Source organism: Microcaecilia unicolor, chromosome 14, assembly GCF_901765095.1.
Source record: "Microcaecilia unicolor chromosome 14, aMicUni1.1, whole genome shotgun sequence".
Classification (NCBI taxonomy): domain Eukaryota; kingdom Metazoa; phylum Chordata; class Amphibia; order Gymnophiona; family Siphonopidae; genus Microcaecilia; species Microcaecilia unicolor.
In genome coordinates this window covers 3,932,843-3,957,483 of record NC_044044.1, presented here as the reverse complement: position 1 = coordinate 3,957,483, position 24,641 = coordinate 3,932,843, and the positions used below count along the sequence as shown (strand labels likewise).

At 44.5% G+C, this 24,641-nt stretch overlaps 1 protein-coding gene across 1 annotated transcript in view; it reads left to right on the top strand.

Moving 5' to 3' along the window:
* LOC115458165 (vomeronasal type-2 receptor 26-like) overlaps positions 1-12,841 on the top strand; it is a 44,177-nt gene extending 31,336 nt beyond the window's left edge. The window contains exons 5-6 of the mRNA XM_030188022.1: positions 213-336; positions 11,940-12,841. Coding sequence (XP_030043882.1) covers positions 213-336; positions 11,940-12,841 — 1,026 coding nt within the window. The remainder of the gene's footprint in view (positions 1-212; positions 337-11,939) is intronic.
* The last annotated feature ends 11,800 nt before the right edge of the window (positions 12,842-24,641 follow it).

Sequence of the window (24,641 nt, the reverse complement as noted above, 5' to 3'; positions counted from 1 at the left end):
TGTGGCTTGATAAAAGGGAGCCCCAATGCTAAGAAGTCCATTTTATACCTATGTGCTTCTTAGCATTTGAAGCATGCTAAGCTTTAGTAATAGGGCTCCTAAGTCATTTACCATAGACACAGACAGGGAAAAATCAGGCCCAGAGTTTCTTTGACAGAGAGTCAATCACTGTATATGAAATATGACATTTCTCTCTTTCCTTCTTTCCTCAGACCCCACGCTCTGTGTGCTCTGAGAGCTGCGTTCCTGGATACAGGAAAGTTGCTTTACCTGAGAAGCCAGTCTGCTGCTTTGATTGTGTCCCTTGCTCTGAAGGAGAATTTTCCAACACAACAAGTAGGCGAATGCATATCATTTTCAAAAGTATGGATAACGTATGCAATGGTATTTTAGAGTGTTATGTGTATCCTCTGAACACGGATAAGTAGGAATACAGGAAGCAGAAAGCCAGGGTTTGTTCTACCTCATCTAGTGTGATCCTTATTCCACTCTCAGGATTTCGTCAATAGCAGTCCCAGCCTCACATTCCAATACAATGTCCTTTCAGAGGGCTTTTCCCCATCCGTCACCTACCAAATCAAGTAAGGCATCTAGCTTGGAGTGGCCCTCCAGCAGCTTAGGCCACCTCTTATCCTTCCCAAGGTCCACAGTGAACCCAGAATTGTAACATCCCAGAGATAGAGTTGGGCCACAGCCCCCTCCCCACCCCAGTATGGAAAGTGCACTTATATACACACAGACAGGCTCTCCTCTTCTTGTTGCTATCAAGGTTCACTGTTATTCATGAATATAGGTAGCACAGTTCTCCTCTTTCCCTTTCAAACACAGTTCATGAACATACAAAGCAATTATAATGTTCTCAGGCTCAACCTTTTTTTCTTTCACCCTCTTCCCAATATCTTCATAGAGGCTGAAGGCGACCCCCACCCATTCCTTACCAGCACTAACACCTGGTAACCTCCCACACAGGTCAGGGCTGAGATAATTATCTGTGGTCTATCCTCCTGCTGTAGAATCCCCTTCCTCCCTTTTGAACCAGGCAGAGAACCAGTATACAAGGAGCCCTTTCAATTGTTCACCTTTTTTTCTAGCCATGGCAGAAATGTCCATAGGTTCTTCCTTCTCACCTTCCTCTCTCCCCAACTCCTCCGTTTGCCAGTCCATGGGCTCCTCCTTAGGACCTTCCAGCTGGCTCATATCCTCATGATTGGACTTCCCCAGCTTCACCCTTAGGATTCTGGGAATTGTAGTGCAGGGAATGCCTCTTACCCTATCAGGTAACCTATCTAAGGGCTGCTGGGAATTGTAGTCTTTTGGCCTCTCTGGAGAAGGGGAAAAACTACTCTCTCTGAGAGGAGCACAGTTTCTGTACCATGGCCTTCTGTACTTCCATGAAGTTCCAGGGTAAAAATTGGCCCCCTTTTCCTCCTCCCCATCTGATTCCTTACTCTTTTTCTTGTACCCTTCACACTAGTCATCATATTCTGTAAGTTGAATTATTTAGGCTCAGGAAGCTGCCAGGATTTTGATGACCTAAGGCTGCTTCCCCTGAGCCAGATATTAGATCAGGAATCAGAAACAAGCCATGGTAAAATAAGTAGAAGACTAGGATTCATGAAAATGTCTGGAATAAGGAGCAAGGAATCTTGATGAACCAGCAGCCAGCATAAGAACTGATCGGAAATATATAGCCAAGACTCTTCCATGATGAGGAACGTTCTGTATTCCTCATAGAAGTTACCTAAAACCATTATAACAGTGAGGAAACGCTCAGCTTGCAACCAAAAGGAACAGGGATAGTTTCCCAGTAGATTCTGGCAACATATAACTCAGCAAATAAATGGAATCTAATCACATTCATATGCAGTAAATATCCTGGAGTGAGGATTTTTATCTGAATACAGAAATATTTTTGTACTGCACAGTTTTCAAATGAAGAACTGGACAGATGTGTGGCTACACTGTGGCTCCCACATTTCACCATCAGTGGAGAGATTCAAATGTTTAAACTGATTTTTTTTAATTTGCTGCACAAAAGCAGAGGTTCTCCAAGGCACACTTATGAGCCAATATTTAAAAATTTTTATAGTAACATACCGCCCGATATTTAGCACTATTTAACCATTCAGAACAGATACTGACCAGTTAAATAATGCTTAACCAGCTACCTACCTATACTCAGTGGGTGATAACTGGCTATTTCCCACTGAATATCTATGGTTAGTGGTTAAAGGATAACTGGTTATATCACGTGATATAACCGGCTATCTGCCAATTTTTAAACTGGGTTAAGCAGCCATATTTGGCTGCTTCAAACCCTGCTATATCTTTGGCCAGTTTATAGATAATTGGCCATGTCTGAATATTGAAATAGCAGGTTATCTTCAAACTGGTCAACCCCCCCCCCCCCCCCCCCCCCCCCACACACACACACACACATATTCAATGATGGTCACCGGAAATGGCCTGGCATTGAATATCCTGGCTATCTTCTGCAGTCTGAACATTGGGCAGAATGTAAATTAGATCAGATTAATACCTATATGGCTCAACCAGTTTGCCTGACAAGATAGCCAGATTTGAACCTGCCATTTTGTGCTGGTTATACCCTTTATGCTCCATTTAAAGAGTGAAGGCCATTGTGAGGGTGAAGTCTCTAGGGAGCAATCCTGAGAGAGGGCTCCCACCAACCGATGCAGAGAGAGAGAGAGAAAAAGAGAGAGAGATGGCTATAGTACCTGAGGGAAGTGCCATGGAAGAGAAGAAGCCAGAGCCCAGTGGTTACTCTGGGGTGGGAAACTGTGTTTTAGCCTCCCGGAATTGATTATACATAGACAAAAGACTGCTAAGGTAGGAGAGAATCTTGCAGAATATTCTAAAAGTTTATGAATTTGGGTGTGTGTCCAGAAGGGACCTGAAATGGCATTAGTTACTACTGTGTTTGGGCCTGGCTTTGAGCAAGTTTTTTGAATAGGATAGACTGAGATTATATTGAGAGAGACTCTACTTAAAAGACTAAGGGGGAAATTCTATCTATTGCACTTGAAAAATCAGCGCCAATTAAGGACACACTTAGCATGATTCTATAAAGATTCTATAAAGAATGCACACAACTTTATTGAACAAGCCAATCAGCACTGATAATTGGGTGATAATCCATTATCAGCACTAATTGTCAATAATTAGGATTTAGGCACATCTCTGATTCTTTAACAGATTGCACCTAAATTCTATTATGCATAGCAATTTGAGGGTGTTAGAGGCATTCCTAGGGGGATGCTCCCAGGTTTTATGTGCACTGATACAGAATCACGCCTAAGTAATAATAAAAAAATGTGAACATTTAAAATAAAATAATCCATTTCTACTTATGAGGTTTCAAGTATGGTAAATAGTATAAAAGTTATAAAAAATTACAAAAGAATCTCTAGGACATTAAAATGTAGTAAGTACTGGAGCTTAAACGGATCGTGATTGACCCTCTGTTCATCACTGGCCAAAAATACCTTCAAAATTGATATGAAGTCACTAATTGCTACAGTAGCTTTAATTGCTACAAGACTTTCATACAATACTGCTGTGTCAACAGTTACACTGGTTAAATATGCATAGAAAAATTTCTTGAGACTGAAAGACCACTTATCTTTCAGATGCAATTGCTACCGACACTTATAACTTCTGCTGCTGGAACTAGTTTCTTCTCCCCTCGCCCCAAGCCGACGATGGCCAGCGTTTCGTGCTGCTGCTTCAGGGTCTTGGTGGCAGAACTATCTTTGAAACTGGCTCTAGTTAGCTCTTCAGTGTCTTTCTCAGTAGATTGTATTAATCTAGGAGCTCTGTGAGGCCATTTTTTCCTTCGTTATAAGAGGTTTGACATAATTGTATTTAAGTACATTTTCATCACGTGGAAGACATTGTCTGTTTATATCTAGCGATTGTGTGTTGTTCCACATCCTAATTGAATTACGTTTAGTGGATACTATCTTGTTAACTGGTTAGTCATATTTATCTGGTAACAATACACAAAGTAAAAATCACCCATAGATCCTCTTCACGTCCAAAAAATATGAGAATACTCAAAACATACAAGTGAATCAAAAAACAAGCACTCACATAGTTTTGCAAAAATAAAGGAAGAAAAAGACCTCATACTACTGCGGCATATAACAGAAAAATGGACCGCTGAATCAGCGGCTACACTTACACACAGTAAAAAAAAAATTAATCATGGATCAAAAAACCTCCTCTGCAAAAATGCAATAAGACTTAAACACTTCTTAGGGCCATAGAATTACAGTCCTCATGAGTGAGCACATATCATAATAGTGCTGAATAGTGCTGTGTCTGTATGATCAATGGCTCACTCTCAACAGGACAACAAAAAGCAGTGTAGTCCCGAGGGACCCATTTCGCATCACCTTCATCTGGAGACCTCACTGTGCTTTAATTTCAAGCCTCCTGGAGAGTGATCGCTCTACTTCACTCCATGGATAGTGTGGGACCCTTATCAACATAGGCGCCCCGTATAAGAGGCTTGGGGAGGCTAAGCCTCCCCAGCCCAACTGTGACCTTCCCCTGCTGTGCCCACAAGCGCAGGGCTCCTTCCATCCTGACAGCTCCCCGACCGGCAGCCCTCCTCCTCTCAGTTCCCCGCCCCCCCACCCCCGCGTGCATTTTACTTTACGTGGCAGCGATGTCAGTGAGGAAGAAGGCACTGCGAGCTCGCCTCCAGCTCCAGCTTCTCCCTTCCCTCTTCACACAGTGTCCCGCCTTCTCCGATAATGCATTTCCTGTTTCCGTGAGGACGGGACACTGTGTGAAGAGGGAAGGGAGAAGCTGGAAGCGAGCCTGTAGTGCCTTCTTCTTTACTGATGTCACTGCCACGGACAGTAAAAGGATTAAATGCTTGGGGGGGCAGGAAGGAACAGAGAGGAGGGCTGTCGGGGAGCTGAGGGAGGGCATGAAAAATCGCTGGAAGGGGAGGGGAGGGGGAGAGAACAGATCGCTGGACATGGAGAGGAGAGGAGGGGAGGGCACAGGGAGAGAACAGATCGCTGAACATGGAGAGAAGGGGCGGGCAGGGGGAGAGAAGAGATCGCTCGAGGGGAGGGCAGGGGGAAGATAAGAGATCACTGGAGGGGAGGGCAGGGGGAGAGAACAGATCGCTGGAGAGGAGGGGAGGGCAGGGGAGAGAGGAGAAATGCTGGACATGGATGGATGGAGGGGAGGGCAGGGGGAGAGAAGAGATTGCTGGACAGGAAAGGAGGGGAGATCAGGGGAGAGAGGAGAATTGCTGGACATGGATGAATGAATGGGGGTAGGGGAGAGAGGAAATTTGCTGGATATCGGTGGATGGAGGAGAGGGTAGGGGAGCATGGAGAGTTCCTGGACATGGATGGAGGGGACGGCAGGGGAGAGGAGAATTGCTGGACATGGATGGATGAATGGGGCAGGGGAGAGAGGAAATTTGCAGGATATGTGTGGATGGAGGAAAGGGCAGGGGAGAATGGAAAGTTCCTGGACATGGTTGGAGGGGAGGGAACGGCAGGGGAGAGAGGAGAATTGCTGGACATGAATGGATGGTGGGGGCAGGAGAGAGAGAAAATTTGCTGAATATGGATGGATGGAGGAGAGGGCAGGGGAGAATGGAGAGTTGTTATACATGGATGGATGGATGGAGGGGAGAGGAGGAAAGTCAGGAAGGAGATGCACATGGAGGGGAGGGAAGGGAGGAGAAATGCTGGACATGGATGGAGTGGAGGGCAGAGAAGAGAGGAGAAATGTTGGACAAGGATGGAGGGAAGGAAAGACAAAGGAAGGAGATGCACACGGATGGAGTGGAACTGAGAGAGGAGAAATGCTGGTCATGGATAGAGGGGAGGGAAGACAGATGAAGTAGATGCACATGGATGGAGGGGAGGGGGTGAAGAGAAATGCTGGATATGAACGGAGGGAAAATTGCTGAATTTAAGTACAGAATTGGAACACTTTGAGGGCAGATGTTGAAACTGGAGAAAGGATAGGGACAGGGCTACAGATGGTAGACAGGACGCATAAGGACACAGAAGGATGGTGGACATGGTGAGAGAAAAAATATCAAATGGAAAGAAGACACTGCATAAAACAGAAGACACTGGGACCAAAGCTAATAGAAAAACTAAATGCTCAGACAGCAAAGGTAGGAAACATTTTTTTATTCAGAATGTATTAATTGGACTATGTCAGCTTTTGGAAATGTGCATCTGTGATATTTTGCATGCAAGTTTCAATTTTTCTAGTATTGCTGCATGCTGACTTCTTGAGGTAGCTTTCCAGTTCAGTATTTTGCCTTCATATTTGCAGCCCTTTTTTGTTTTGTTTTTGTTTTTTTTTCCACTAGGTTGTGTACTGGTGTTTTAGAGCCCGGTGTAATTATAGTGCTGCCTTTCCATACGTAAGGTTGTAGCTCGTCCTGTCTTGGAATTAGTGCTGTTATGGTTTGGTAAGGTTATGAGTGTGCTTTTGCACAAGTTTGTTTATAGTGTTTTGCAGTGGAGAGATTGTGTGTTGGCCTTACTGAGGTGGCATCAAAACATCAGAAAGGGTGTAGAGCCTAAATCATGACACACTACCTCTTGAAGGATCTACATATGGTCGTTAATAAAAGGAGCTCATTGTGAACACTATCCACCCTAAAAGGGTGTTTTTTGGCTCTACATGAGAATTGTGATATTATGATCCCTTGTTTCAAATTGTTGACGGTCTACATTTCCTGTATGGGTGGTATATTGGTGTATTAGGTTCTGCCCAGTGTAATATTTATGGTACAGTAAGGTTCTGAGTGTGTTTTTGCATAAAGTTGTGTTTTGCAGTTGAGCGATTGTGGTTAGTATATGCTTTGAGCAACCACTTTATTCTTTGACATATGATACATATCTAATATCTAAATTTAATAAAAGGTGACTATTTTGTGACTATTTTATTTTTAATTATTTTTTCTGTGTGTTGTCAGACATTTATGGATGTAAGCTCCACCCCTGGCCCCACCCCTAACCCCACCCCCTTTAGCCTCCCCAAACAGTTGGGCCACCGACCGCCTATGATCTACAAAAAAGGTGGTGGTAAATGCTCATGTCATTATTTTTAAAAATTGTCATGCACTAATTCGAACATTAGTGCACGGTCATTAATGAACAAAATAGAGAATTTGAGTGTGTACAGCCATTGTAAAAATGGCCTTAGCACATGGGAAAGACCTGTGTACGGGCTTGCTAAGGCTACTTTTTATAGCAGCTTTGTAAAAAGACCCCTTAACTCCTTACACCCTTATTCATTCTTTATAGTCCTCTCAACAAGCACTGCTGCATCCGTCAGTGTTCTCCCATTATCCTGGAAGCAGTCACGTGTGTGCATGTTTAGGCTGCAAGGAATAGGAAAAGAGGGGCTACAGGAGTCGGGGTGCATCCGGAGGAAAAGAAGAAGTGTGCTGTGCAGCTGCTGCAGATGCTAAAGTGAGGCTTCTTTGGGCCCAGACATGCACTTATGCGTATATGTTAACCATGGGCGTATCTGAAAGTCGGCGGTAGCGGGGGCCGGAGCCAGAGTGAGGGGGCACATTATAGCCCCCCCCCCCCGCCGCCGCCGCCATTTCCGACCCCCCCCCCCGGCCACCATTGCCGACCCCCCCCCTGCCGCCGTCACCTACCTTTGCTGGCGGGGGACCCCCAACCCCCGCTAGCCGAGGTCCGCTTCCTCCTGCCGCTTTTAAGTTCTTCTTCGTCCTAGACTCCGTCACTCCGTGCTGTTCAAAGAAGCTGGCGCTGCTACCTCAATCCACTTTCGGAGTCTGACGTCGCTGCACGTTGTACCTGCAGGACGTCAGACTCACAGACTCTGTTTCTGTGTCTGACGTCCTGCACGTACTACGTACAGCGGCGTCAGACTCCGAAAGTGGATTGAGGTAGCAGCGCCAGCTTCTTTGAACAGCATGGAGTGACGGAGCCTAGGACGAAGAACTTAAAAGAGGCAGGAGGAAGCGGGCCTCGTCTGGCGGGGGTTGGGGTCCATCCCCCGCCAGCAAAGGTACCCATGGCAACGACGGGGGAGGGTTGGCAGCAGTAGGGGTCCAGGGCGTAATCTGTGGGGGCCCAGGCCCCTGTGGCCCCACGTAGATACGCCCCTGATGTTAACCCCGGCATGCAGCACCTGAAAGAGACAGCTCATGCCTGGAGGAAACAGGGCCTTGTTTGGGGCCATTTTGGCTCAAGTGAAAGTTATGGCTGGCCTGGGGATGCAGAGCTGAGATGGGAAAAGCTCTTAGCAGAAGTAGCAGCCTGAAATCAAGGGCAGGCACAAACTTCCAATGAATAGTCTTACTCACTAACTTGCTAGCTGCAGTGTTCATATGCATTACAGAGGGTCAGAGAACTTGTTTTAGCAAGAAATGTGTATGTTATAACAGATGTTAAAGAATGGAACTCTGCTTGCTTTCATGGCTGCTTTATCCTGTGCTGTTAAACATACCCCACTTCTTTTAGCTTTCCATGCTGTCCAGGATTTTTTGATAAAGTCTGTATTTGTTATCCAACCCTTTAGGTTTGATTTGAATTACTAACTTGTATGTGGTTACAGTACTCACTGTGGGGAAGTGTGATAGGTATATAGCTTTTTGTTATGAATAAGTGCAGGATTCACAACCACCTTCTGGATTATGCACTGAATTACAGTCACAAATTACCTCTGATTCATTCCAAACTGAGTTGTAATTACAAGCTCCCTTTGTTTTAGTCCACTTGTATGAGAATTGTATCTGTGTTAATGCAACATCTGCTTGTCTTTGATTTGAATTTGCAAGTCATTTACTTTTAACTAAGTTCATTATTTTAAAATTACAATTACAAGCTGCATTTGTTAATCGTCATTATCACTAAAAGAGTTTAAGGGGATTTACATAAAGATTATCTGAGCATCCTCAGAGATAGTACACATCATGGGAGCCGGCTCTGTGGGCGCTTGAGCACCCCCAATATTGAGAAAATTCATTGTATGTGTCCAGAGAGGGGTTATTTCCACTAGGCTTAGCACCCTCAATAATTTTGAAAAGTTGGCTCCTATGGTACACATTCAATCATTTGTTTCTCAACTACCCTTTAAGATAAAACCACTTTTGGAAGAATTTCTAACAGCTTTTAATAGTTTCCTAAATTTCTTACACTCCTCAACCCTATGGGCAGCTCAGTCCAATTTTTGACACCCATAAAAGCAAATGTAGAGGAATGGACTTTCCTAAATCTGGTCTTAATTAAGAAGTGTCTGGATGATATTCTGTAATTTTTCTCCAAACATTATTTATAGTGTTTTGTTTGTATTTCATTATTTATTTTAATGTTGATTTTAATTTGATGTTTGTTCAATTCACAGTTGCTGCCCCTCAAGTACAGTGGCGTAGCCAGACTGCCAATTTTGGATGGGCCTGAACCCAAAGTGGGTGGGCACAAAATTTTCTCTCTACCCCCCTCCCCCAGCAAAATTTAGTCACGCTAATCAGATGCATTTGTCACACAGGGTAAAGTGCTGCTTTTCAGTGCATCAGATTTCAGAAAATTTATTTAATAGCCTAACACCCTTTTCAATGAGCTTTCAGAGGCCAAAACCTCCTGCATCAGGTCAGTATAATGCTGTTACGGTATCCTCGCCTGACCTAAGGAAGGAAGTATTGGTCTCTGAAACTTCATTAACACAGGTACCATATTACTTTATCCTAAATTAAAAATAAAATTATTTTCTTTACGTTTCTTTTATGGCCATTTACTTTTTCTCAATGATCCCAGTCTCTAGATTCTGCTTTCCTTCGTTTTCGCTTAACTCTTCTGCCATGGTTTCCTGGCCATTTCTCATTTTTCTCTCCTTTTTCTTTGCTTTCTTCAATATTTTTCTGCCTCTCTCTCTCTGTCCTGATTTAATTCATTCTTACTATCCATTCTTTAATTTCCTTCATCTACTTATGGCTTTTCATCTTTTTCTCACCCTTGTTCTCCCCATGCCCCTTCCTCTTATTCTCCAGTCTTTCACTACTCTCCTTTTCCATCCAGCAGCTCTCTTCTTTCTCTCCCCATCCTTCCAGTCTCCCCTCTCTCTCCCCATCCTTCCAGTAGTCTCCCCTCTTTCTTTCTGCATCCTTCCGTCCAGTGTCACCTCTTTCTCTCCCCATCCTTCTATCCATCTATCCTCTCTCCTGATCCTTCCATCTAATGTCTCTCTCCCTCTTTCTAACCAGTGTCTCTGTATCACTCTACCCTTTTCTGTTCAGTGTCCCTTCTCTCTCCACATCCTTCCAGTCTCTCACCTTTCTCTCTGCATCCTTCCAGTCTCTCCCCTTTCTCTCCCCATCCTTCCATCCAGAGTCTCTCTCCCCATCCATCCGTTTTCCCTCTTTCTCTCCCCATCCTTCCATCTGTTTTCTATCTTTTCTCCCCATCCTTCCATGTTTTCCCTCTTTCTCCCCATCCTTCCATGTTTTCCCTCATTCTCTGCCATCCTTCCATCTGTTTTCCCTCTTTTCTCCCCATCCTTCCATGTTTTCCCTCATTCTCTGCCATCCTTCCATCTGTTTTCCCTCTTTCTCCCCATCCTTCCATGTTTTCCCTCATTCTCCCCATCCTTCCATGTTCCCTCTTTCTCCCCATCCTTCCATGTTTCCCTCTTTCTCCCCATCCTTCCATGTTTCCCTCTTTCTCCCCATCCTTCCATGTTTCCCTCTTTCTCCCCATCCTTCCATGTTTCCCTCTTTTTCCCCATCCTTCCATGTTTTCCCTCATTCTCTGCCATCCTTCCATCTGTTTTCCCTCTTTACTCCCCATCCTTCCATGTTTTCCCTCATTCTCCCCATCCTTCCATGTTTTCCCTCATTCTCTGCCATTCTTCCATCTGTTTTCCCTCTTTCTCCCCATCCTTCCATGTTTTCCCTCATTCTCCCCATCCTTCCATGTTTCCCTCTTTCTCCCCATCCTTCCATGTTTCCCTCTTTTTCCCCATCCTTCCATGTTTTCCCTCATTCTCTGCCATCCTTCCATCTGTTTTCCCTCTTTACTCCCCATCCTTCCATGTTTTCCCTCTTTTCTTCGACGAGGCCCGCCCAGCCCCCATTGCCGGCCACTGCTGCTTTTCCTGTTGAGCAGCAGGGCCGGCGCAACAAAAAGAAGAAGTGCTAATGGCGCTAAGGACCGTAGGATGAGAAATGTTTAAAAAAAAAAAAGCGCGGCACCGGCAGGCACTGTCTCGGCAGCCTTGAGGCATTGGCTGCTGAGGCATTGGCTGCTGGCTCGCAGGCTCCTCCCGCAGACGGGAGGAACCTGCGAGCCAGCAGCCAATGCCTCAAGGCTGCCGAGACAGTGCCTGCCGGTGCCGCGCTTTTTTTTTTTAAACATTTCTCGTCCTACGGTCCTTAGCGCCATTAGCGCTTCTTCTTTTTGTTGCGCCGGCCCTGCTGCTCAACAGGAAAAGCAGCAGTGGCCGGCAATGGGGGCTGGGGCTGGCGCTGGGCGGGCCTGGGCTGAAATTGGGTGGGCCTGGGCCCACCCAGGCCCACCCGTAGCTACGCCCCTGCTCAAGTAGCCTGCCATTGAAGACGCCTGGCCACATCTGGCAATTTTAATAAAAATATTTTTTTTATTTTAAACTTTTCATCCATTGTTCTTCATTGGACTACATTCTGTGGATCAGAGCTGCCTCTCTTGTGTTGTCAATAACACAATGTATAGTTGGGCCAATATTCAGTAGGGTAGTGTTTCTTTAAAATTGTATGGATGTCTATTCTGATTGCTAAAGCCTGCTACTTGATCAGTCAAGTGCAATCTTTGCTTAAGCAAAATTTGTATTGCCAGAAGGGAGGGGAATTTCAAAAATACATATTGTCTAGATATATACCAACACTAAGATGACAGATATGCTCTTTTCTATAGATGCAGAGAACTGCATGAAGTGCCCAGAGGATCAATGGCCGAATAAGAAGAAGGATGAATGTCTCCCAAGAATAATTGAGTTCCTGTCATATGATGATCCCTTGGGTATAGCTTTGGCTTCCATTGCTATTTTTTTCTCCATCATCATTGCCCTAGTGCTGAGAATCTTTATTAAATACAGGGACACACCTGTGGTTAAGGCCAATAATCGGGATCTCAGCTACATCCTCCTCATCTCCCTCATGTTATCTTTTCTCTGTTCCTTGATATTCATTGGTCAAGCTTCAAGAGTGACCTGTTTTCTCAGACAAGCTGCTTTTGGGATCATTTTTACTATTGCTGTTTCTTCTGTGCTGGCAAAAACGGTTACAGTTGTCATTGCCTTCAGGGCTAGCATGCCAAGCAGCAAGTTGAGCAAGTGGGTTGGAACAAAGGTCTCAAGCTATGTAGTAATTCTGTGCTCCTCTGGTGAAATTGTGATATGCATTGTATGGCTGCTCATCTCTCCTCCATTCCCTGAATATGACACACAATCTGAAACTGGGAAGATGATATTACAGTGTAATGAAGGGTCCGCCATCGCATTTTATTGTGTGATTGGGTACATCGGCATTTTGGCTTTTCTAAGTTTCATTGTGGCTTTCCTAGTAAGGACATTGCCTGACAGTTTCAATGAGGCTCAGCATATCACTTTCAGCATGCTGGTGTTCTGCAGTGTCTGGGTGTCCTTCATCCCAGCCTACCTGAATACCAAAGGCAAATACACAGTGGCTGTGGAGATATTTGCTATCCTGGCTTCCAGTGCTGGACTTCTGGGTTGTATATTCATCCCCAAGTGCTACATTGTTTTGCTCAGGCCTGATTTGAATATGAGGGAACATTTAATTGGGAAAGCCAAATGATATAGCATTTCTTCCAAATGACCTTTGTGTTCCTTATAAACAAATGCATATTGATTTCAGAATTTTTGAAAGCAATTGAGTTTTATAATCTGTTTTTCTATAATTTGTGGAATGAACAATGAGGTTATGGGTTTGGAGAAGAATTTGGATGAGAAGGTAAAATCCTATATAATAAAAAGCACCTCCAACATTCTGAAGCTGACTCCGTGGCACTGTGGCAGTGTAGGGTTCGTAAGTCTGTAGTTCAACGTTTCATTGGTTCTCACTGTCAACGAAGAACCAATCAGACAGAACGGAACTTGGAGGAGGGAAGTGGAGTGGATTGAATCTCTAACAAACAATCATATACAGGGAGGTACGAACATCAGTGGAGGCAAGTGCACAGAATGGAAGGGAAGACAAACATTTAATCACTTTGTCACTCATACACATCACACTCATACACACACACACACACACACACACACAAACACAATCACTCTGTGTATCTCTCTCTTACACTGTCTGTAAAACACACTGTCACTCTCAGTCTCTCACATGGGCAACTGTATGTTGCATTCTCACGAGTAAGGAGCTCTTCTGATGTGATTGTTAAACTGATTGAAGGGCCTGAACAAGGAAAACTTTTACCACATTGTAACACAGTTTACACAAAATATATTGTATATAAAGAAATCTTACACATGTAAAGAACAACTATATTCAGAACACAACCGTGGAAACATTAATGATGTATTGTAAGCCACATTGAGCCTGCAAAGAGGTGGGGAAATGTGGGATACAAATGCAATAAATAAATAAATAAACAAATAAAATAATGCCAGGAACTCATTACATTGCTAGCGCCCGTTTCATTGCGTTAAGAAACGGGCCTTTTTTTACTAGTATTAAATAAAGCATAATGCAGTGTAAAGTTGATTTTATACTCAATGAAACCCTGGTAATGTCAATCCAGCTCTGTATTGGAATGAGTTTTTGGTATTCTTCCATTTTTCCAGGTCCCTGCCACAGGGCAACCAGTGGTGCAATAAGAACCATACAGAATTCTGAACTTGGACAGAAAATATGGACAGATATTTTACTTTTCAAAAGTTAACTAGCTTAGGGGCTCCTATAATAAGCTGCATTAAGCACTAATGCACGCTTAATGCAGTGAGAAATGGAGTACTGTGAGATGCGTTACAGGGTTATATGGGAAATTGAGAATGTGAGTGTGCTAACTGTATGCTAAATATTTTTTTTCATGTGGCAGGTCAGGGGCAGAAAGTGGGCACATCTACATTACTGCAAGCTAACCGGTTAGTGCATGGATAACACAGGAGCCCTTACCACCTACAAAATTTGTGTTGGTAAGCGCTCCCACGATAACTTAAAAAAATAACTCTGCAAACAAATAGAAAATCAGAGTTTTTACAGCTGCTCCTTTAGGGCTTGTTTAACAAAGTTGTTCTAGAAATTCTCTTGAGACAAGTCCAGTGGCGTTCCTAGGGGGGCTGGCACCCTGAGCGGATCGCCGATGCGCCCCGCCCCCCGCCCCCCGGGTGCAGCGCCCCCCCCCCCGGCGAAAGGACACCCCCGCGAAGGAACACCCCCTGCCGGGTGCACACCGCAGGGGGGGTGCCGCGCACGCCTGTCCTCCGTTGTTCCATGCTTCTTCTCTGCCCCGGAACAGGAAGTAACCTGTTCTGGGGCAGAGAAGAAGCATGGAACAACGGAGGACAGGCGCGCGCGGCACCCCCCCCGGCGGCGTGCACCCGGGGCGGACCGCACCCACCGCCCCCCCCTAGGAATGCCACTGGACAAGTCAGAGAATGGGCATCCTCTCATTTACCATGCAGGAATCACTAGTGCGGATTTGTAAAAGAAACCCTTAGCACGCGGCAGTGTAGCTGTGCTTACCGATTAGCACAGGATATGCCTACTCTCCAACCAGACACTCACTCATCATGTGAATAGTGTGTGGATATGCAAAAACTACTTTGCAGGGTGCTTGAGCAAGCCCCACGCTAGTGCATTTTAACCTGTGGTAAGCACACATTAATACTTACCACAGCTTAGTAAAAGGACCCCTTAAATTGGCAGTACCTATCTATATGCTGATATTTAGTGTACTATAAGGGGCACTTTTACTAAGCTGCGTAGGGGCTTTAACACCTGAAATAGCATGCAATAGTAGTGCCAGACACAGGAAAATCAGGGGTAGCGCGAGGCAATGCTAGGAAAGCGAATAGAATGTTGGGTATTATTAGGAAAGGTATGGAAAACAGGTGTGAGGATGTTATAATGCCATTGTATCGCTCCATGGTGCGACCGCACCTTGAGTATTGTGTTCAATTCTGGTCGCCGCATCTCAACAAAGATATAGTAGAATTGGAAAAGGTGTAGAGAAGGGCGACTAAAATGATAGCGGGGATGGGACGACTTCCCTATGAAGAAAGATTAAGGAGGTTAGGGCTATTCAGCTTGTAGAAGAGACGGCTGAGGGGAGACATGATAGAGGTATATAAAATAATGAGTGGAGTGGAACAGGTGGATGTGAAGCGTCTGTTCACACTTTCCAAAAATACTAGGACTAGGGGGCATGCGATGAAACTACAGTGTAGTAAATTTAAAACAAATTGGAGAAAATTTTTCTTCACCCAACGTGTAATTAAACTCTGGAATTCATTGCCAGAGAAAGTGGTGAAGGCGGTTAGCTTAGCAGAGTTTAAAATGGGGTTGGACGGTTTCCTAAAGGACAAGTCCATAAACCGCTACTAAATGGACTTGGGAAACATCCACAATTCCAGGAATAACATGTATAGAATGGTTGTACGTTTGGGAAGCTTGCCAGGTGCCCTTGGCCTGGATTGGCCGCTGTCATGGACAGGATGCTGGGCTCGATGGACCCTTGGTCTTTTCCCAGTATGGCATTACTTATGTACTTATGTACTTATGATAGCACATGAATGGGCAGAGATGGGCAGATAAATAGGTAGGGGGTAGGTGTGCCTACACATGAGTGACAAGGTATGGTGCTAGCAGTGCGCGGTATGGGTGTTGACACAGATGTCAGTAACGCCAGGGTTTACCTTGGCTTTACTGACATCTGTGTCAACACCTTTAGACTGTCATTAACTGAATCTAAGAGCACATGAACGCGGGTGAAAGCGCACAGCCGTGTGCATGTGTAACCAAGCTGCAAAGGGGTTGTGCTTCACGTCTAGGCTCACCTAAAACATCTTTCAGCCAATAAAAGGTCTGCAGTACCCTATAATGCTCACATTGCTAACACAGCATCATTATATTGCCCTGTCTGGAGGAATATCACTGAGGAAGCCCTGCACCTCCACAGCAGGCTGTGCCACAGCCCCACCTGCTGCTACTACCAGTGCCAATGCCAGTGCCAGAAGCACAGTTAGAAGCACAAGCTCAAGTGGTGCAGGTCATTCCAGCACAGCAGGAAGAGGAGCAGCAGCCGGGCCGGGGTCTGGAAGTAAGGCCACAGTATCCATGCAATTTCTGTACTCATACCATCTTGCAAGGACAACCTAAGGAGCAGGTGGTAAACCTCTACCAGCTCATTTCAGCAGCCATTATGGGCCATTATCAAGAACAGAGGGTCAATATTAACCCTCTCAAAGACAGATCCAATGCTATACCTGGCCATGTGAAAATACTGAGTGCATTACACTTTTTTGTCTCCACCTCATTCCAACTACTTATGGCCGCAGTTGGTGGGATAGGGCTCTCTACCACCTCCAGATGCCTCCACCATGTACTGCGTGTCATGATGAGCCAGATTAGGAATTACATCGCATTCCCTATTGAGAGGTAAGAGTGGGCAAATTGTGTTATGTACCTTTGATACTGCTCATGTAGGTTATCATCTTATTTAGAGGGAAGGGTGCTGATCTCTTGTCACAATGTAAGTACAGAGCTGCTATGTTCCCCATCCCAGGAGGCAAACCTGTGTTCCTGTCCAGGATTTGGACCAACATGATCATGGTGCATTATGCGTAGGGTTACCATATGTCCGGATTTACCCGGACATGTCCTCTTTTTGAGGACATGTCCGGGCAACCGGGCGGGTTTTGCCAATCTGCCCGTTTGTCCAGATTTCTGGACAAACGGGCAGGCTGGTGGGCAGGCGGGCCGTCCAATGCTAGCCTCCCGGCCCTCCCCTCCCCTTACTTACTACTCTACTGCCCTGGTGGTCTAGTGACCTCTTCCGCCTTCGGGGCAGGAAAGAGCCCCCTCTTTCCTGCCCGGAGCGCTGCCCTGCATCTTGTTGCTGATTTCGGCGCTGATTCAAAATGGCCACCGAGAGTTGAAGCGACCTCGCAAGACTTCAACTCTCGGTGGCCATTTTGAATCGGCACCGAGATCAGCAACAGGATGCAGGGCAGCGCTCTGGGCAGCAAAGAGGGTGATCTTTCCTGCCCCGAAGAGGTCACTAGACCACCACGGCAGTAGAGTAAGGTAAGGGAAGGGGGGTGACGGGGAGAGGAGTGGAGAGGGGGGTGACGGGGTGTGTGACAGGGGGAGGGGAATATGTGACAGGGGGCGGTGTGAGGGTGTGAAAGGGGCAGGGTGGGTGTGAAAGGGGGCGGGGTGGGGTTTGAAAGGGGACGTGTGGGGTGTGGTGGGGGCGGGGTATGTGTCCTTTTTTTTGCGGGACCAAATATGGTAACCCTAATTATGCAATCCATAGTACTTATCTCAAAGATTCACCAAACTTTGTGAAGTCATTTTCAATACAGGAACAGCCAAACAAATCTCCCTCCTTGATTGGTGAATGTGTCATCCCTGTATATAATGCACAGAGTAGAAAAGATATATTTTCAGCAGTTTCACATACACACAGGTCTGGTTTGGTTACATACACATCCTGTTGCATAATGGGATCTATCACAGAATTCCCGTGCAGAATCGGCCAATTCAAATCCTACAATGCTGTGGGATCCAAGGTGAAAACCTGATCAACAATCCCCAATCTGCAATTAGTTGATGTGACATATCTGTGTGTGCACTTCAGAATAATGAATAGGCCAGTGGTTCCCAAACCTGGTCCTGGAGGCACCCCAGCAGTCAGGTTTTTAGGATACCCACAATAAATATTCAAAAGAGAGATTTGCATGCAATAGGAACAGTGCATGCAAATCTCTCTCATGAATATTCATTGTGGATATCCTGAAAACCTGACTGATTGGGGTGCCTCTAGGACCAGTTTCGGGAACCACTGATCTAGGGGCTGAACTGTCACAGTTTGGAAACCATGTAGCAAAGGCTTTAGAAGAGCAGACAGTTTCTATGTTTTGGGGATTGATATGTAGTCCTGTTCCCTTTAACTATGTAACTGTGCATTTTCATGCAGCACAATTTAGAAACATGGACAGTTTGGAACACCCCCACTTGCAGTGTGGGCTGTAAGCCAGTCCCTCACCTAGTCAATGTTCAATATCTTTATGGCCAATATACTGGCTTGTAGTCTGTGCCAAATCAAATCTGCATTTGTGGTATGTCGTGTCTAAGTTAATCAGTGTCAACTATGGCAAGTGTTTGTAATGTCTACTGACATGTTTAGAACAAGGGGCAGGTTTCAAGGGGATCTGTGCCTACATCTTCCAAACAAAAATGTTTGTGGTGAGACACAAGTGAGTAGATACATAGCAAGGGTTCAGGTCATTGCATGTATCAGGTCTCTATCCACCATTTAAGCATGCCTTTACCCCATTTGGCCACAGTAGGACAAGGCTGCTAGCAGTCTCCAGCTCGTTGAACTGTGTGTACAAGGTCTGTGCAGATACCTCTTCTTTGACTGTCACAGGTCATATGTGCAGTCAGCTTGGGTTTCATCACATGTTCACATGGGCTAGGTAAGGTACTTGCTTGTAGTACCACAAGGGTATGCAGACATGTCCAGATCAAGCCTGTAAGCACAGAGGTGCCTATTTGTGTTCGTATATGTGGTTCTCCAGTTACAATAATTGCTCAGGTTGGGGGTAGATATTAGCTTTTCATTCCACTGTTAGGTTTGGCCTGGAGTATATGCATCAGAACATCCACGAAGGCATCGTGCCCATTGTTATGATGACCAATACAAGGAGGCAGTCCATTGTAGTTTGCACTCCCTCACAGTGACCAAATATAACCTATATGATTGTGCAGAAGGGATCAGAAATGAGCTACACAGTGGGTGATCAGGCTGAATCTGGCCAGTGTTTCAATTTACATAGGTTGGATTGTTTCAAACATGGTTAGGCAACTGTGATTGGCTCCTTAAACTCTGAACTTGCACCACATTAAGGATAGTGTCTGCATATTCCAAAAGGTGCTCTGTGAAAGTGGCCAATTGCTACTGATATGATGTAGAGCACCTTACGTGTCACCTGACTTTATTTATTTACATTTGTACCCTGTGCTTTCCCATTCATGGCAGGCTCAGTGCAACTTACATGGGGCAATGGAGGGTTAAGTGACTTGCCCAGAGTCACAAGGAGCTGCCTGTGCCTGAAGTGGGAATTAATTAATTTGGTTGAATGAACGTCATACCAACATACAATTCACAATGACATGGTCCGATACAAAAATTAATTTTTTGGATGTAGAAGTGCATTTGATGCAGAACCATTTTGTTACCCGGGTTTTTTCCAAACCAACTGACAGGAACACATTTTTGGATTACCATAGTTGTCATCCGAGGGCTTTAAAACGGAGTTTGCCTTTTTCTCAGTTCCTCAGATTCAAAAGAATCTGTACTGATGTACAAGACTATAAAATACATGCAGATGCCCTAGGGGCGAAATTACTGCAAAGACATTATCCATATAAGATCCTGAAAAAAGCATACACACGTGCTAAGTTCAACAATAGAGAACTACTATTGCAACCCAGTCATTCAAATAAACAAGCGGAAGACATTTTCACTTTCGTGTTGCGCTATGTTCCCGGTGGCGAGCAAATAGCAGATATTATTCGTTACCACTGGGATATAGTTCGATCACATCCTCTTTTTGAGAACTATACAGTACGGACTGCTTTTTCCCGTTCGCAAAACTTAAAAGAAATTTTGAGCCCTGCACAATTATCGGTGCCATTGAATGAGACATCTGACAGGTTAGAAACAATGGGACACTTTAGGTGCGGAAAATCCCATTGTAAAACATGTGAGATTACAGAAGAGGGTGACCATTTTACCCACAATGGCAAGACATACAAGTTAAAAAAACACACAACGTGCCGGACTCAAGGCATTGTTTATTACATCAAGTGTCCTTGCCAAAAACTATATATAGGTAAATCTACTCGATCATTACATGCTAGACTCATAGAACATAAATCCAGAATCAATGCACGCAATTTTGGGGCCCCCTTAGTCCAACATTATGTGATCAAAAATCACAGTTTTGAAGATCTTAAATGTACAGTGATTGAACGAGTCGATCCAGCCACGAGAGGCGGGGACTTCAATAGGAAACTGTTGCAGCGTGAGACCTTCTGGATACATCGTCTAAATACGGTGGAACCGGAGGGTCTCAATACTATGTTGCAATGGGGCTGTTTCATGTGAGTACTCAAGGTTCCCCTTGCGGAAGTGACGTACAATCATTTCCAGTAACGGGCAGGTTTGAAAGAGAGCAGAAGCGCCATTTTTTGTGTGAATAGCTAAGGAGCTTCGTTAAGACACAACGCAGTAAGTCCACATTAATTTAAGCATTCTTAATATTTGCAACAGGAATGTAAGACTGACACTTTATATTTTATGATTTATATTATCAGGTTAAATGGTGTGGGTTCCCCCAGAAGAAGCATAGCGAAACAGGCACTGTCGGGGCCTCTACACATTTCAATCTGAACAAGGGAGTTTATATGCTCCGCAAGCTAAGTGTCTTTTTGCACATATTTACATATATTTGCACTTTTTTAGTATGTTAAGTTTAATGAATTGCAACTTTAGGGTGGAGGTGGTTTCAGTCAATGATTAAATCTATGCACGTCAATAGAGTCACCAAGGGAGTGATGTGAGCATTCGTGCAAACAAATATATGAGACTCCACCTGTACACCAATTGCAAATATTTTGAAAGACTTTCTCCTCTTTCCATTTATTGTAGTAGCCTATATTATAATAGGAGCAAGCCAAGCCATACAATTTTTTGTTTATCCTAGAAATAAGCAGTGGATATTCCCCAAGTCCATCTTAATAACGGCTTATGGAATTTTTGTTTAGGAAGTTATCCTGCTAAGCTAACTGCTTTTACCACATTCTCTGGCAACAAATTCCAGAGTTTAATTACACATTGAGTGAAGAAATATTTTCTCTGATTTGTTCTAAATTGACTACTTTGTAGCTTCATTGCATGCCCCATAGTCCTAGTATTTTAGGAAAGAGTAAACAAGCGATTCATGTGTACCCTTTCCACTCCACTCTATATTTTATAGAACTCTATCACATTTCCCCTCAGCCACCTTTTCTCCAAGTTGAAGGGCCCTAGATGCTTTAGCCTTTCCTCATAGGGAAGTCGTCCCATTCCCTTTATCATTTTTGTTGCCCTTCTCTGTACTTTTTTTTTTTTACTATTATTGCATTATAGTAAGGAGATTGTTGCCTTTTTGTTTATCTTCTCTGTACCTTTCCTAATTCCACTATCAGCAGCATAATCGAAAGAGAAGGATGCCCATCTTCTGACACAAATCGGGAGATGGGCGTCCTTCTCTCAGGGTTGCCCAAATCGGCATAATCGAAAGCCGATTTTGGGCGTCCTCAACTGCTTTCTGTCGTGGGGACAACCAAAGTTCATGGGGGCGTGTTGGCAGTGTACCGAAGGCAGGACGGGGCATGGTTAACACATGGGTGCCCTCGGCCGATAATGGAAAAAAGAAGGCCGGCCCTGACGAGCATTTGGCCGACTTGGTCCAATTTTTTTCACGACCAAGCCTTGAAAAGTTGCCCGAACAATCCAGATGACCACCGGAGGGAATCGGGGATCACCTCCCCTTACTTCCCCGGTGGTCACCAACCCCCTCCCACCCCCCCAAAAAAACAAATTAAAAAACATTTTTTCCAGACTCTATGCCAGCCTCAAATGTCATACCCAGCTCCATCACAGCAGTATGCAGGTCCCTGGAGCAGTTTTTAGTGGGTACTGCAGTGCACTTCAGGCAGGCGGACCCAGGCCCATCCCCTCCCTACCTGTTACACTTGTGGTAAATGGGAGCCCTCCAAAACCCACCCGAAACCCACTGTACCTACATCTAGGTGCCCCCCTTTACCCTTTAAGGGCTATGGTAGTGTTGTACAGTTGTGGGTAGTGGGTTTTGGGTTTTTTGGGGGGGGGGCTCAGCACTCAAGGTAAGGGAGCTATGCACCTGGGATCAATTTGTGAAGTCCACTGCAGTTCCCCCTAGGGTGCCCAGTTGGTGTCCTGGCATGTGAGGGGGTACCAGTGCACTACGAATGCTGGCTCCTCCCATGACCAAATGCAAGTAATTTGTTTTTTTTTTCAGTTTATAAGCCAGAAGATGGCTAGAGCGATTTTCAAATTCAAAATGGGATTGACAGACACATTGTAATTGCTCCACAATATTTTCTAACTGTATCTCCTGCTGTTGGGTTTCTAATGAAGCCTGACCCCCTCCTCTTTTAAATTGATGTTCTAGTTGGACCAGTTGAGACTGTATGGTGCACTCTATGTGCTCATTTTCAAAGCACATAGACTTACAAAGTTATATAGGTTACAGTGTAACTTTGTAAGTCTGTGTGCTTTGAAAATGAGCCTCTCTGTCTGCCTCTGAGTTCTAGATATATGTGTTTGCAATTCAATCATTTGCCCTTGAATAACTACCTTGAGGCCCTACCATAACTACCATAACTACCATACCCCAGCTGTAAAGGTCTCAAGTACAAAACTTATTATGGATCCAATTTCTCGTTCCTGGACAGCCGTCTATGGAACGCTCTCCCTAGACCTATCTGAGCAATCCATGACCACCTACCATTCAGAAAAGCACTAAAAACCCATCTATTCAAACAAGCCTACCCAAAAGACCCAGATTAATCTCATGAACCCATCTACCTTACATATACTGAAGAGAAAACGACATTGACCCAGAATCTATCTCCCACCTTACCCTCCTCTCTCTATCACCTGTCTCTACCTACCTACCCATCCATTTACTACCCATCCAGCCTTCTATTATGTTATACTTAATTTCCTACTTTACATAACAAAATTCTGTGTTACCTTTTACTATGTAAGCCGCATTGAGCCTGCTTTTAGTGGGAAAGTGCGGGATACAAATATAATAAATAAATAACACAACAGGTGAAACATTGCCTGTATCGTTAAACTGGACATATTCCTTTGTGCCTCGTTCCACCTCAATAAAGTTTTCAAGGGGTAAGAGTAGCACATCATTAAATCTCCAATAAAAAGTTCCCTGTAAGTGCCGCACTTGGCCCAAATGTAGGATTACTGGGGTGTGGTCCAACCAAGTAGGAGGCAGTGTGATGGGAATACACCTACCGTAATAGGGTAGGGTCCCCAAGCCAATAATTGATACGAAAATAGCTATTATGCATCTGTGAGTAATAGGTATAATTCCTCTCTAGTAGATTTACACATCTCCAGAGATTCAATAAATTCCACCGGGATATAAATTAAGCTAATATGGCCTGATCACATTGGGCATATTGGACCCCTGAAGTCCCTGACCAGCAGTATATGGCCTTCAGTGTGCTGTAATAAAAGCTGGTCCAAACGGTAGATGTATGTCTTATAATCCACATTGGCAGCATAGATATTGACTATTGCATAAGTAGTATTATTTAGACACAGAACTAGTAAAAGATATTTACCCCCTCGATCCCGTATCACCCATTATATTTGACAGGCTTTACTGCCATTTAAAGCTATCAAAACCCCTTTAGTTTTGGAGTGAAAAGTGTTGGATGCAAAATATATGCAAGGGTACTTAGCATGCACGCAGAGTCGCTCATGCTCAGGTCTTAAATGAGTTTCCTGGACCAAAGCAACATCTGCTTTCAAACGCTCCAATTCCCGAAAGAGCAAACTTCAGTTCATGGGCGAATTTAATCCCCGAACATTAAGAGTCACCAATATAAATTCCCCTAACAATATAAAAAAAGTAAGGTTTCAAATATATATTTTGTCCACTGAGTCTCCAGATCCCTTTTCTAGCCATGTGTTTCAACATTCCCCTATATAACCCCCTCCCCTTTTCCCCTCATCTTCCATCAGGATAATAGCAATTTCTCCCATAATGGAGCAAACTGTTATACAGAGGAAGTGTGCCCGCAACTACAAGCATAGCAAACTCACATAAACCAGAAGATATATAAGGCAATCCAGTGAGAACCCAGTAAATTCCAGTCTCCTCTATATCCAGCTTTAGCCAACTAGCTAATACCTGTCCAGCCCCTGAAGTCATTAAAATAATGACATCAACACAAAAACCCTTGGTGAAGCTGGATCTCTAGGTATTTTGGGGTGAGAAGAGAGTCTGACTGTTGACGGTGTAAGCATTTGTTACCCTTGTTCACCCGTTGCCATTTGGGTTGCTTGCATTGACTAATGGGCACCACAGAAAATTGAGATGATAAGAGCGATGTTGCTGTTTCCAGCAGGATTTCTTTGGTCCCCGATATAAATCGCACCTGGTGGAGTTTGCCATCTTTATAGAACAATAAAGCAAAAGGGTGCCACCATTTATTTGACTCACACCTTTTCTGTAGTAGCTCAAGGTGGGTTACATTCAGGTACACTGGATATTTGTCTGCGCTGGAGGGCTCACTAAGT